At 47.7% G+C, this 14,640-nt stretch overlaps 1 protein-coding gene across 3 annotated transcripts in view; it reads right to left on the bottom strand.

The window, feature by feature from the left end:
• The window catches only part of HLCS (holocarboxylase synthetase), a 222,448-nt gene that overhangs the window by 3,636 nt on the left and 204,172 nt on the right, over nucleotides 1–14,640 (bottom strand). For all 3 annotated transcript variants that reach the window (XM_059164705.1, XM_059164704.1, XM_059164702.1), the window contains 4 exons: nucleotides 11,164–11,231; nucleotides 9,574–9,734; nucleotides 4,440–4,554; nucleotides 1,776–1,989 (listed from right to left, as the gene is read on the bottom strand). In XM_059164705.1, coding sequence (XP_059020688.1) covers nucleotides 1,776–1,989; nucleotides 4,440–4,554; nucleotides 9,574–9,734; nucleotides 11,164–11,231 — 558 coding nt within the window. The remainder of the gene's footprint in view (nucleotides 1–1,775; nucleotides 1,990–4,439; nucleotides 4,555–9,573; nucleotides 9,735–11,163; nucleotides 11,232–14,640) is intronic.

The following is a 14,640-nucleotide window of genomic DNA, read 5'->3' on the forward strand; positions in this document are numbered from 1 at the left end:
CCCACTCTAACGCTGCTGCTGCTTCTTTTTTTTTTTTAATACAAGGCTTTTTTTTTTTTTTTTTTTTTTTTTTTTTTTAAGATTTCATCTATCTGTTTGACAAACAGAGATCACAAGTAGGCAGAGAGGCAGGCAGAGAGAGAGGGGGAAGTAGGCTCCCTGCCGAGCAGTGAGTCCGATGCGAGACTCGATCCCAGGACCCTGGGATCATGACCTGAGCCAAAGGCAGAGGCTTAACCCATTGAGCCACCCAGGCACCCCTAACGCTGCTTCTTTTAATATTTTCCAAATTCACCTGTCAAGTCACATCCCTGTTAATAGTTTCTAAAATAGAGGGTACACCCCAGTGCTCCCCACCCCCCCCTTATTTTCATTTGGAAGAATTTTAAACCTACAGAAAAGTCGAAGACACAGGACAAGGACCCCAGAATTCCCCTCCGCTTACATTCATACCAACTGAGAACATTCTCCATACTCGCTTTCTCTCTTCATGTGCACACACACACACACAGGCTTTTTTGCTGACATTTAAAAATAAGTTGCAGGCATCATGACACTTTATACTTAAACACTTCAGCATGTACCTCCTAAGAACAATCTCCCACAAAACCAGAATGCTATTATCACCCTCGAGAAGCTTAATCTCCATACAGTAACATCTAGCAGATAGTTCATGTTTAAATTTCCCCATTGCCCCATTAATATCATTTGTGGCGATTTCGGCTCATCCAGGAGCTAATTATGAATCACATTTTGCATTTAGTTGTCATGCCTCTTTACTCTCAAACAAACCTCCGACCTTTTTATTTTGTGTGTTTGAAGACCTGGATGTTTGTGATGTGTTAGCGGCCTACTGGTATCCACCACGCTTCTCAGGCTCCAAGTGCCCGCCACCCCCCTAGAGCACGTGTTAAAACATGAATGTTCAGCCAGCCTCAGAGTTTCTGATTTAGGACGGTCCATTTCTAACAAGTTCCCAGGTGAAGGTGCTCCCATCCCCCTGGGGGATCTCACTTTGAAAATGGTTGTTATCTAGAATGTTCTAGAATTTTTTTTTTTTTTTTACAATGTTCTAGAATTTAACAAGTGTTTGTTTCCTCACGTTAGGCTCCACTTAAACATGCTGGAAAACTCTCAGGTGAGGCTGTGTCTTGCCCATAGCATCCCACCAGCAGGCACAGGATGTCAGTCCCCTACCCCCCCGCCCCCTCACCCCTGGTATTGCTGATGGTGACTGGCTTAACATGGTAGATGCCAGTTTTCTCCATCAGAAAGGTAAAAAATAATTATCTAGGGGTGCCTGGGTGTCTCAGTGGGTTAAAGCCTCTGCCTTCGGCTCAGGTCATGATCTCGGGTCCTTGGATCGAGGCCCGCATTGGGCTCTCTGCTCAGCAGGGAGCCTGCTTCCTCCTCTCTCTGCCTGCCTCTCTGCCTACTTGTGATCTCTGTCAAGTATATAAATAAAATCTTTAAAAAAAATTATCTAGGGGCACCTGAAGGGTGTGGTCGGTTAAGCGTCCAACTCTTGGTGTCAGCTCAGGTCGTGATGGCAGGGTTGTGGGATGGAGCCCCGTGCTGAGCTCCAAGCTTGGTGCAGAGTCTGCCTGAGACTCTCCCTTTCCCTCTGTGCCTCCCCCTGCTTGCGCGTGCTCTCTCTCCAAAATAAATAAGTCTTTTAAAAAAATTATCTAGATCTGTGTTTAATTTCCTGTTTTAGGATACTGAACAAGTCACTTAATGAAGACATTTTAAAAGGAAGATGGGCCAGCACTGACCTGTGTATCCAATACTTATAATAAAGGGGAAGGACGCCATTGGGCCCTTTGTCCTGAAAGGTGTCGATCAGTTTCTCCAGCACAGTCACAGTTCTGGCGATGAGACTGTCGGTTCTTAAGGGCTTCAGCTCTGCGTTGTGTTGCTTATTGTATTCTGTGATGAGATCATTGATGCAGATGGTGGGGTTGCTGTTACTCACGTTAAATCCGCAGCCTGCGCAAAAACAGTAGAAAAACATGAGCAGCTCAACGTACGGAGGGCGTCGCACGTTCCTCTCAACCCCCTGGAAGAAGTTCCAGCCTTTATAACTGCCTCTCTGCTTCCTTTCCCTTATTTCAAATTTACCATCTCTGGCCACTTAAAGAATGACTTATTGGGGCACCGGGGGCGGGGGGTGCTGCTGGTTGAGTGCCCAACTCTCAGTTTCAGCTCAGGTCGTGATCTCAGAGTCATGAGACTGAGCCCCGCGTGGGGCTCCCCGGTCAATGCAGTGTCTGCTTCACGTTCTTTCTCCTTCTCCCTGTGCCCCATGCCCTGCGTCCTACTCTCGCTCTCTCCAATGAATGAATAACTCTTTAAAAAATAAATGAATGACTTGTGTCTTTGGGACCATCTTCCTTTTCATTGTTCCTTTATTATCCTTGTCCAAGGATTATCTTCATCCACCCCAACCTTGCTGCAGATCGGTTTGGTGTGTGTGGCGAGGGGAACCCAGCCAGATTCGATTCAGTTACACAGAAGCTCTGAACGGGGCAAAGCTCCTTGGAATGGCCTCTGATACAGTGCTTCCTGAGGTCTCGCCAAGAACTGTGGCTCTGCACCGAGCCCAAGAGAAAGTAAAACATCCCATTTCTTTTCCGACTTGAATAACAAAACACATGCCTGAAAATACAGAATCTCCCTCAGGTCTTAAGGCATAAACTCTGGATTCAGAGATTTCAAACCTTGGTCATGGCATAACCCTAGAACACATCCTTTCCTGCGTGATCCTTGGAAGTCTTTGGTGCTAGGGTTACGCTGCTGGCAGGGGGCCAACCCATGTTCAGTGGCTCTTTCATAGGACTCCTAACCCAGAGCTCAGGAAAGGGAGTCACCAGCAGTGGGTCTGAATGGGCTCGTCTCCACTGTTACTTAATACCGCCATCCTCTCCAGGAGAGTGGGAGTCTTTGAGAAGCCGAACCTCGGTTTTCAACAGGGCCCTCAATCAACCTCAAAGAGGTCTTCCATAAGAAATGAAATATTGCAGGAACTAAGCAGTGAGACACTCTTGTTTTCAGTGCCTCTGAAACAAAAATTCCCTAAATCCTTGCCTCCGACAGAATGATGACATTTACAAGAACGGTGGAGAACAGTATTCTTCAGAAGATGTTCTGGGCCATTTTCAGTGTGAAGGGAAGGACTGATTGGCCTCAGTTTGCGGGGGCGGGGGCTTAAATATGCTGGCTATTAAAATATAAAGCAATGTAAATTACATCTGGAAAAAGAGAATAAGTAACTCCGGCAACAGGAAAGAATCGGCAATTCTTCATTTGTTCTCCAACAACACACAGTACTGGCACGTAAGGCATTCAATTAAGTGCATATGGTGCTGAAAAACCTCCCTTCTGTTCAGAAAATTCCGAGTCCTGGGGAAAACAGCCGCACTGACTACTGCCAACTCGGGCCATGTCTTTCCAAGGACAAGAGGGCACCCCTCCTGGGGAATGACTCTTTCCTCCTGTCCCCCATCACATCCCATGGCCTTAAGAATTGACATAAAAACCATGAATTCCCCCCTACAGGACCATGTTTCCTTTCCCCGACACTGACAGAAGCCATCCCCAGACCTCTCTGATATCTCTGGGCGCTGGCTCTGGAACATTTGCATCTAGCCTAGTGAATGCATTTAAAAATGGGACCCAGAGCTGGAGACTGAAGCAGCTGGCCCAGGATAACATTGCCAGTTGGTGGCAGAGCTGGAAACCAGCTTTGCACTTTCTGGCTGGTACTTCCCAAAGACACATCATCACACGTTTTCCTGCCCATTACTCATTTCTGAACAGTAAGTTCTCCCGGACATTAGGGAGAAGCTGAGAGTCAGAGGGGCAGGAGCCCAAGAACTTCTGAAACTGTGTCTGCATCCTTCTTGCCTGATGTGGATGTGCTGAGGGGAAACGGGATTCTGCACCTGACCTTCTGGTCTGACCTTGACCAGCCTGGAGCATCTTCTGAAGGTCAAATAACAAAAAACCAAAAAAGTCCAAAAACCCACACAACTTTTTCACGGCTGGGGAAGGTTCAATTGAGAATGCAAAAAGCACCAGCACCCCCGTCCTTGAAGTTAGCTTTCTTTTCTTATTACAAAATGGCATGTTAAATGTTTATTTTCACCACTTCTAATTCGACAAGAAGCCGGCGTGTGGAGAGGTGCAGGAAAAAGCCTTTTTGATGTGGTACCGATTTGGTGGTTTCCATGGCCAGAGACAGGAACGCTAAACCTCTGGACGGGGCTTTCAACCAATCTGGCCTGTTTTGCATACATATTGTGCTCCGTAACTCAAGAGTCAAAAGAAAAAGTAATCCCATATGATAATCCACTCCCCTCAAGGTAGTCATGTAGAAACCATTTTTGTTTTTGTTTTTCTTCATTGAAAAATGTGGACGAAAGGCTTTCACAACTCACCAATGAGTATATAAAATGTTTCTCCCAAAAGCGTCGAGTTAACCAGAACTCCACCAAGCTTCATGAGGTCACTGTAATAAATATCGTTGGGCCATTTCACGCGTAGGTTGATATCCTAAAGGGAAATGTGCACGTTAATCAAGCCATCACGGGACACAAAGGGGCCGGGAGCAGTCATCCAGCTAAAAGGAAGATGAGTAGGAGACTCTGGAATCTTATGGAACATAGGATCTCATCCTTGCCTCTTGTTCTGATGGCCAGTCCCTTCTTTGGGACAATCCAGTGGTCAAGGACCACCTTGGGGCCAGGAGAGAGACCTACAGATGACACCTGGCATAATAAATCTGGCATTCTCGCCACAGCCCCGCACTCTCCATTATCCCAGGTCGGTGGCAACCCTGAGCCCAGGAAGCCTAGTGGTACCATTTACCCAATGGTATTTGCTCCCCTTGGGTCTCTGTGTCTCGTTTTGGTAATTCTCACATTTCAAACTTTGCAGCCTTTGTATGGTGATCTGTGGTCTGCAGTGATAACTGGCTGAAGGTTCCGATGATGGTGACCATTTTGGGGCCATAACGTATCTTTTAATCAAGGTATGTAAGTACACTGTTTTTTGGACAGAATGCTATTATACACTTAATAGACCACGGCGTGGGGTAAATGTGACTTTTATATGCCTCAGGAGACCAAAACTCTATTGTGGTGATTTGGAACCAAACCTGCAATGTCTCCAAGGGGTCCCCATGTCAACAGCCACCCCCGCGGAGTGCCTGCTGTGTGCGGGGGGCAGGGTGCAGAAAGACCGAAATACGCGCAAGGTTCTTTTTCCTTAAGGAGCTCACGCTCAAGAGAGAAAGATGTCCCAAGTTAACCACTGTCACCAAGGGTGGGTAGAAATGTCTCAAGTAGAATCCGAGAGAGATACCGAGAAAGAACCTGGTTCACCAGGTTATCACCAAAGGCCTCAACCAACTGCCTACAGCCAATAGGTAACAGAATGGATTTGTTCTGAGGCTCGCTGCCTCTGTCTAGAAGCAAACCTGGGCAGTCCGGCCTGGGCCTCCCAGTCATGGTCACAGTGGAATGGTCCAAGGGCGGACACTGCCTTGAGCTGGGCCCCCCCCAACCTCCACCTCCTGCTGCAAATCTTAAGCAGGGACACAGAGACTGACTGGGTGAGACCCAGTGGATGCCGGAGCTGCCGGGCCTCCAGGGCCTGGGGTTGGGAGCCAGGTAGGGCCATGTGTAGGGATAAGAAGAAAATCTGGAAGAAAAACACTCCGTGGAATAAACCAAAAGACTGCAGAATATCAGGTGGTCTCCGATCCCACAATGCTGGCTCTTCCTTCCCTGAGGGCCTGCCCGGCACTGAGCCCCACCTCAGCACTGGTCTGTAGGTTACTTACCCCAAACCCATGTGGCGGTACTAGTTTCACTTCTATTTAACAAGGAAGACACTGAAGTGGGGAGAGACTGGCCTGGCTTGCCTGAGGTATACACTCAGAAGCGGCAGAGCTGAGATTTGAACCCAGGGCTTTCTGATACCCCCGCCCACCCCCGCCAGGTGCTTAACACTAGCTATGTAACCTGCTGCAACCAAGAAATTCCTTTCTTTCCCTCTAACAAAGCCTTCTTTGCATGGTGGCCAGACAGAATGCGATTCTGTTCTTCAGAAGCTCGTCTGCCTTAGCAGAGCGCTCCAGGTGGGAGAAGAAAGCAGAAAAAGTGTAAGTAAGCGGAGGGTGTGCACCAGGACCTGTAACCGGCAGGGAGTTTTGTGGTTTTTTCTGTGGTTGAACAGGGATCTCAGTGGGGGTGCCTGCTGCCACCTTGTCCCAGGGGACGCGGGGCAATACAGGAGGCGTTTCTGGTCACTCTCCCAGGTCCCTTTCTCTGTCCTCTCTTGCCCTTCTGGGTCACCCCCATGCCCAGCACGGTCCCTGCCCAGGCCTGGAAACTGCTCCCTCAGCATGGAAGCAGCAGCTCCGCTCTCTCTGGGCTGGTCCTGCCCCTGGGCACCTATTTTATTTCACATTTTCAGACCTAGTTAGTTAAAGCTGCAGTTTATGGAATTGTGGGTTCTTGTGCACGTAAACAATGCCCTCTATTTCAAGACACAGAGAAAGGCTGCGTGCTTCTGTCTCACTATCTCAATCATTTATTCGAACAGCTGCAGCGGTCCTCCAGGCATATAGCACTGTGTTGGGCCCTTTGGAACAGGCAGAAAACTAATCCTGCGTTCAAATCGCTGGTTACTTTACAGGAGATGGCACAGGGACACGAATCACTCTGCTTCCGAGCGATCCATGCGAGACACCGTAAAAACAGCTCAGAACTGCAAAATGCCCAAAGGTTACTCAGAGGAAGGAGTTTGTAGCCAGAGGTTTCTGGTAATGGCACCGGAGCTGGGCCTCCAGGGCAAACAGAACTTGCAGGGGCGGCGAGGAGCAGAAGCAGGAATGTGGGGGTGCAGGGCTCCAGGCGCCCGGTGGGGACCTCGCGGACAGAAGCAACTGCAGGACAGACAGCAGGCAACGCCACTCAGATTCTGGAAGGAACAGCAGGCGTTCCCGGGACACCAGCTCTGGTCCAGGGAGACGGTCACAATCTGTGTGCTGACAGGGACATCTGGCCAAGGACGTAAGAAAGGCAAACTCTATGCAACTGGGGCCTATTCCAACCATCCTGGAGCTGTACTGTGTCGGCCAGAGGGCTCTGTCCAAAAGCAACACTGAGGGGGAGGGGAGGCTGGGGATGGGGTAACTGGGGGGATGGGCATTAAGGGGGGCACGTGACGGAATGAGCACTGGGTGTTGTAGGCAACTGATGAGTCACTACATTCTACCCCGGAAACTAATAATACAATATTTGTGCATTAAATTGAATTTAAATAAAACATTTTAGAAAATACTAAGAAAGTGAATGCTAAAAGTTCTCATTGCAAGGGGAGAAAATGCTTTTTTGGGTGACTTGATGCAGTAATTAGTCCCCAATATATGTATGCCAAGTCATTAGGCTGTACACCTCAAATTTACTCGGTAGAGTTTTGTTAATTCTATCTCAGTAAAACTGAAAGTAAAATAAAACCAGAATAAACCCAATCCCAAACCAAAGTCACACCACATAGGTGAGATTGAGCTGCACAAATGCAGAAACAGGACAGGAACCTGGGTGGGAGCTCCTCAAGGAGCAGGAGGAGGCATAACCCCTGCCCCCGCCACCCCCCTTCCCAGAGGGCAAGCTTCCCACCTCCCATCTCGCTGCCCACAGTGCCTGGCACAGCCTCCCGGCCCAGGAGGCGCTCAGAGAATGCTCGCTTAGTTAACATGTGAGGCTACAAGGTCATGATCAAAGCCAGGAAAAGCTAAACAGACTCACTGAAATTTTAAATTTTATTTATATATTTTTTGTTTCCTGCCATTTTTTTCATTTCCTTTTTAAAATTTAAATTCAATTAATTAACATAGTGTATATTATTAGTTTCAGAAGTAGAGTTCAGTGATTCATCAGTTTTATTGAACCCCCAGTGCTCATTATACCACATGCCCTCCTTAATGTCCATCACCCAGTCACCTCTTCCCCTACCTCCTCCCATAATTTTACTTTTTTAAAGAAGATAATAATGCTTTATAATAGTTTGCATGAAATGACTAATACTGTTTTTTGCATGCTTTTCTTAATATTCTTCTTTTTAGAATATAATGCTTTATGATACATGAAATTAATAAATTTTTTTGCATATTTTTCTTAGCATTGTTCTTTTTTAAAAAACTTATTCAAATTCAATTTAGTTAACATATAGTATACTCTTAGCTTCAGGAGTAGAATTAGTGATTCCTCAGTTGCATATAACACTCAGCGCTTGAGGGTTGCTGGAGGGGAGTGGATGGGGGGATGGGGTAATTGGGTGATGGGCATTAAGGAGGGCACTTAATGTAAACTTCAAATTTTTAAAAAAGATTTTATTTATTTACTGATCAGAGAGAGTGAGCGAGCACAAGAAGAGGGAATGGCAGGCAGAGAAGCAGGCTTCCCGCTGAGCAGGAAGTCTGATGTGGGACTCGATCCCATGATCTGAGCCTAAGGCAGACGTTCAACCAACTAAGCCACCCAGGCAACCTGATGTAAATTTTAAATTATTTTCCTAAGACTAATGAACGTACTGCTAGGATTAAAAATACGTGCCCCATGACAGAACTTTATCTTCTCAACTGCCTTCTATGAGGCTGACCTGTGAAGGTGTGTGACAGCTGGAGAAGCCCAGGCCCTCCTGACATAGAGCACAAGGATGCTGAACCCTGCTATAAACGTCACATTCCAGCGTGCGTACCAGGGACTCCACGTGATCTGGGAAACACACACCCTAGTCCTACACACGGTGACCATGAGGCCACGACCACGTCGGATGGGAGGACAGCTTCCCTGTTAACACGAGGTCAGGCCCCTTTGAAAGTCATGATCTTAGCCTCTTGCTTCAGGAATTAATACTATAATTGTGTTCAGCTTGATGCAAGAAATGTAGGTGGGAGGGAGGCTGGGGAGGAACCTCCTTTTGATATTCACATGAAATTCGTCTAAGAAAACTACATTAATCGCCCTCTTCCTTGTCTCCTTCCTAATTGATGCAGAAGCATCGATGGCAATGATGAAGCAGGCACCTCTGTCCCTACGGTGGGGAGCAGACACCCCAAATGAACCCACATGTTCAACCTGGGTAGCCACAGACAAGAGCTGTTCTGCTGAGCACAGATGGTGCTAAATGAAGAGAGGGACTGAGAAGGCTGTTGAGCTCCACACGATAAGCCTTTTCACCAGAAGACACAACAGTGTGGATGTCAGTCTGATGTGCTTCAGTTAAAGGAGGGGGAAAAAAAGAGGCTTGCCCTAAGATGCTCGAGCAACCTGACAGTAGCACAGAAAGGGAATTCTGGGAAATAAACCCATCCTGGTGAACCTGGAGCCACTCTAAGAGCTGACTGTGCTTTTAAAACTCCAGGAGCGAGGACTCTGCTGCCAGCTTGGCCAAGAGCCGCCTGCAACTCTACACGCAGGGTCATCTGGACACACCCACACACCAGCCCCAACTGAGATCTGCACCCAGGGTGGGTTTGCAGGGTGGGCGGATCTCACATACCTGGTACTCAGGGATGGACCTCACCGCCTCCACCACGGCCAGGGACATCAGATGCTGGACGAATGGGATCCTCTGTCCCAGCTGGGATCTCAGCGGGATGGAGATGAGCAGGGTGGACAGGGCACACCCCAAGGGGCTCAGCCAAGCGTTCGCTCCCCGCCCTGGAACACAGAGGTCCCCATCAGGAAAGCGGCCACCTCGCCCCGTGGACAGTCCCATGCACCGTGCCCGAAAACGGACTCCAGACTCAGAGCCCCACGTGTGATCAGCCCACACTGATGAAGATGCTTGGAGTTTCTGGGGCTGACTCCAGAACAGAGAAGCGTTTTAAAGTCTGGTGCTGTGTTGCTGAACGGTTTCTGGTAAGTCGTGGAGTGTTCTGCCTCAGTGAGCAGATCATTTACACTTTGATGATTCAAAGTCCTACAGGGTCTGAACATGACTGTGCGCTTAATTGTCACCATCTGGTAATGCCGGCAAAAACAGAGACAGCAGGGAAACCGGGCCGGGTCTGTCCTGGTCCAGGAGAGGTCCTGGACACCACAGTTTAGAAGTGACCCGTATTGTGGTGATGGTCCCACAACCCTGTGAAAATACTAAAGACCTCAGAATTGTATACTTTAATTGGGGGAACTGTATGGTCTGTGAGTTATATCTCACTGTTATACGGGGAGGAAGAAAGGAAGCAGACTTTAGAAAGTAATCTCTGATATTAACTCTCAGAGTTATTTTTCCAAAAATAGAAGAAAAGAAAATGCTCAAAATGAGAGGAAGTTCTTCTACATTCTTTTTTTTAACCACCATATTGAGGCCCCCTACGCCACCCCAGCTTTGGATAAAATGAATTTTCTCTTTGAGTTATGTCCAAAAGACGTGTTCAAAGGAAAGAAGTGGGAAACAGTGAATTTCTTATTTCGTTCCTCCTTCTGAGAAAGGCATAAGAGCCTCTGAGAGTTAAAAGCACGTTTGGGTTGGCCTGGCACCACGGGGGCGGGGGCAGGGGGGCCGAGTGGCCCCCGAGCACAGAGTCTGCTTGTGGTTGGACCCCGGGTGGATTCTGGGAGGATGCGGGCTCTCCTTTCCGAGGGTCAGCAGGTGGCGGAAGCTGCGGGCAGCTTAGTGAAGGGGCACTGACCACTGGTCATGGACTTTGCCGTGCAGCTGGGGTGGGGGCTGGCAGACGAATGGGCTCTCCACGGGACACTCAACAGGGACCCAGAAGGCACCTCCCAGAGAACCTTCGGGCAAATAAATGTCTCTGTAACACAGTAACGATTCACACACTTGCAATGCTTACAATGTGTCTGAAAGAATTTACAAGATGTAGGTGACGGAATGTTAAAAGCATCCCCAGCGAATGTCCCGCCATTAATAACCATCCCGGTTCAAGAGAAAGCTTTAATTGTACCAAGACTCAGCCTTCTGATCAGTTTCCCTCCCTCTCCCTCCATTTTCAGGGGTCTGAAAACAAGCACTCCCGACCTGAGTCTTCTCCATGATCAGCTCACCCTCCCAATCGGGCAATCTGGCCGCGAGAGGCGCAGATTTTAGAAAACAGAACAACAGAAACAATGACAAAAGATGACTGACCTTTGCCCTGCGTTTGGCGGACTGCGATGGCTATTAACCCCATTTCCTGCGGGATCTCAAACATCAACCTGCAAACGGTGGGAAAGACTGGTCAGCCGGAACAGGGACACGACCGCGGAGCTTACAGACCCTGTTTGCACTCATCTGCAGGGGTGCGTGGGGAAGAAAAAGGGCTATTTCCCGGGTCTCAAGAGCTACTGACCCCATTCCCAGCCTCTAATAACAAAGGAGAAGAGACTAAGAAAACACCCTTGAATCAAAAAAGAGTGGGGTTGGGGGTGCCCGCCTGAGCTGTTAGTTCATTTAAGATGTTTTTGACTGGGGGCACCTGGGTGGCTCAGTCCTTAAGCCGCTGCCTTTGGCTCAGGTCATGATCCCAGGGTCCTGGGATCGAACCCCACATCGGGTTCCTTGCTCAACAGGAAGCCTGCTTCCCCCCTCCCACTCCCCCTGCTTCTGTTCCCTCTCTCATGTGTCTCTCTGCCAAATAAATAAATAAAATCCTAAAAAGAAAAAAAAAAAAAGACGTTGTTCGATTCTATTTCTTTGGAATATCCTATTGATATTTCTTTCCCCCCTGATGTGGTGTCCCTTCTCCAAGTGACAACTAGCAGTTCCTGACATTTGTTTCTACTTACAGTGTGTTTCTGTCCGAACACTAGAACATAATCATAACAGAAGTTTCTGATTATTCAGAAAGCCAATATGGTGGCAATAAAGCCGTTTAAAAGATACACTATCCCTTGAGAACTAATTATGTTTTAACTATAGTAAATAAATCTACACCTTCTGAGAAGTCCGAGAACCTTGGATCATTTCAGGCTTGAGTTCTGCTTTTAAAATGGTTTCATTTAAAAGAATGCAAACTTCCCTTTGGGGATAGGTAGGAAAGTGCCTTGTATCTCCACCAAATGAGTCAACATTAACCTTTTTTTTTTCAGAAAAGAAAAGTGTGGGGGGCGGTGGGGGGGAAATCTCTCACACCGAGAATTTCCTTCCAGCTACTTTCTACATATTTTAAGTCTGCGTTGGGAAGGCTTTCCTGTGCATTCCCAGAAGGTCCTGACCAGGTCCTGAGCGGGCATGGTTCGTGGTAGGATTTATGAAACAAAGCAAAAATCAGGTTGGTCCACTGTCTGTGCAGGTGCTGGGGACTCTCTGAAATACTTTTGGGGGAGGGAAGAGCCGGGGGAGGGAGGAGAGAGAGACAGAGAGAAGGTATTTATAGGAAGCTCCCAATAAGTTTCCAGAGTTCTAAAGCACTCCCCGAGCAGAGGAGAAAGTGCCCTGAACCCCGATCTGGTGGTGGTTCTTCCGCTGCTCTCAGGGCTCAGGGTAGGGGGTGGGGGGGTCTACAAGGGGTAAGAGGAGAAGCACACTTACAAGCAGGGAACAACAACACAGTGCCTCCCTGCACACTGCCAGCCGGCAGAGCTCGGCACCGGCGTGTGCAGACCGTGGTCACAGGGAGCCCAGAAGACCCCCTCGCTTGCTAAGAGGAGCTGGGTGGGCCATGTCGGGCGGGGACGGCCGGTGCCACCGGCACGGGGCATTCCCAGCAAGCAGGCCTCCTGCCTACGCGTGCCAAGCCCACTTTCCTCGTGCAAGAAGCACAGCTCCAGAAGTATTTCTCTTGGACCCCATGAATAAGCCACTGACACCGGCCGTTCTTCTACATGGTTGAGCTCCAAGAATAAAGCGTCCTTTTCTTGGGCTGGACCAGCGGAAAACAGAAAAGGAATCTTTGTCTGTGCGGGGACGTAACACTGTCTTCTTGGAACCTCATGCTTTCCAGAAAGCTCCTTAAACCTCTCCTTCACCTGGGCTCCGAAGGCTGCCGGGGGTGCCGCTCATGCACTTTTCTAGGAGAGCGTGTGGGGGATGACTTAGCACGTTGTGAGCAGATTGCAAAAGCGCTCTCAATGGCAGGCCATCTAGGATGTTCTTTAAATAAACACGTAGACAGTCGTGTGCCCAGCCAGGGATGGTGATGGCGGAATGAGGCGAGGGGGTGGTGGTGGTGGGGGGGGTGGTTTAGAAACCAAACACAGACTTCTAGAACAAAGAGAAATGACTAAGGGAACATATGCAGTCAACGGCCGGAGGTTTGGCAGCAGTTAACAGGGCATATTGATGAGAAGACGGAGTTTGTGCAGCTGAAGGCCAAGAGGAAATTTCTGCAGGGAGGGGACAGCGGGGGAGGGAGGTAAGCTCAGTTTGAGACAACTGGAGGCCACCAGATTGATTTGCGCTATCTGAGATAACTCCAGGGCCCAAACCACACTGCTCACGGTCAACAAAGAGGCATTTATGAACTTCACGAATTTTGCATTTCTGAAAATGAAGTCGCTGGAGTTTGCTTTAGCAGAAAGGAGACCCCAGATATGCCTTCCCACCCCGGCCTGCGGATGTTCTCACAAAAGGAAACAGAAAAAGGAAAAAAGAAAAAAGAAAAGAAAAGAAAAGAAAGAAGGGACACAGCAATCGGGTCCCTGCTGCTGTGGAGTTTCTTTTCTGGTTTGCGAAGGATGTGGAATGAGAGGTTTCGGAGACCGGCGATCAGTGCGCTCCCTCGAGTTTGCCAACGGGGCATGCAGGAAAAGGGCTCTGTCACTTTGCCAATGTGACCACTTTGGTTCCCGAGGACTTCACAGCAGCTAGTGGGTGCCCTGCCAACGGGAACACGCTCCATTTCACCAGGTGGCTGGAATAAAGCTTCAAGAATTAAGACGAAGCTAGAGGACAGGCCAGTAGGAACGTGTGTGAAGATTCTGAAGGAACAATTTAAACGCAGACCCAGGCGATCCACTGGGGGGAATTCGAACCCAAGGAAACAGTCCACATTCCCCACAGTGCTACGGACGTAAAAATGTGGGAATAACTTAAATGTTCAACAGGGAAACACTGAGTACGTTGTGGTAGGTGAGGTCAACCGAATAATTCACAGTCATTAAAAATGATAGTTATATAAAAAATTTAAAAAAAAGATAGTTATGAGGAGCATGTGGGAAGAAAGGCTTGCAACACTCTGCTAAATTAAAAAACCTAAATATACAAAACGACATATACTTCTATTCCAGCTACATAAAACTCAGAGAAAAGGGAGGGAGAGAGATTTATTTAAGCTTCATTTATTATTTATTAGGCCTTATTATGATGATTTTTTTATTTTTATATGTTTATATTTTATTTAATTTTTATAAGATTTTATTTATTTATTTATTTGACAGAGAGAGATCACAAGTAGGCAAAGAGGTGCCCCGATGATTTTTTATTTTAAAATTCCTTTAAGATTAAAAAAAAAAAATTTCTTTAAGATGATTGGTTATCCTTAAAAATTATTCCAAAAAATTCTGGCCAAAAAAAGCATGGTATTTAATGTTTAGAGATATTATTAGTAATTAATTCTTCATAAATATTTCTAAGAAAAGAACTAAAAGATCTGCTTTTAAATTAAATAAGACAGGGGTGCCTGGG

Source organism: Mustela lutreola, chromosome 2 (genome assembly GCF_030435805.1).
Source record: "Mustela lutreola isolate mMusLut2 chromosome 2, mMusLut2.pri, whole genome shotgun sequence".
Lineage (NCBI taxonomy): Eukaryota > Metazoa > Chordata > Mammalia > Carnivora > Mustelidae > Mustela > Mustela lutreola.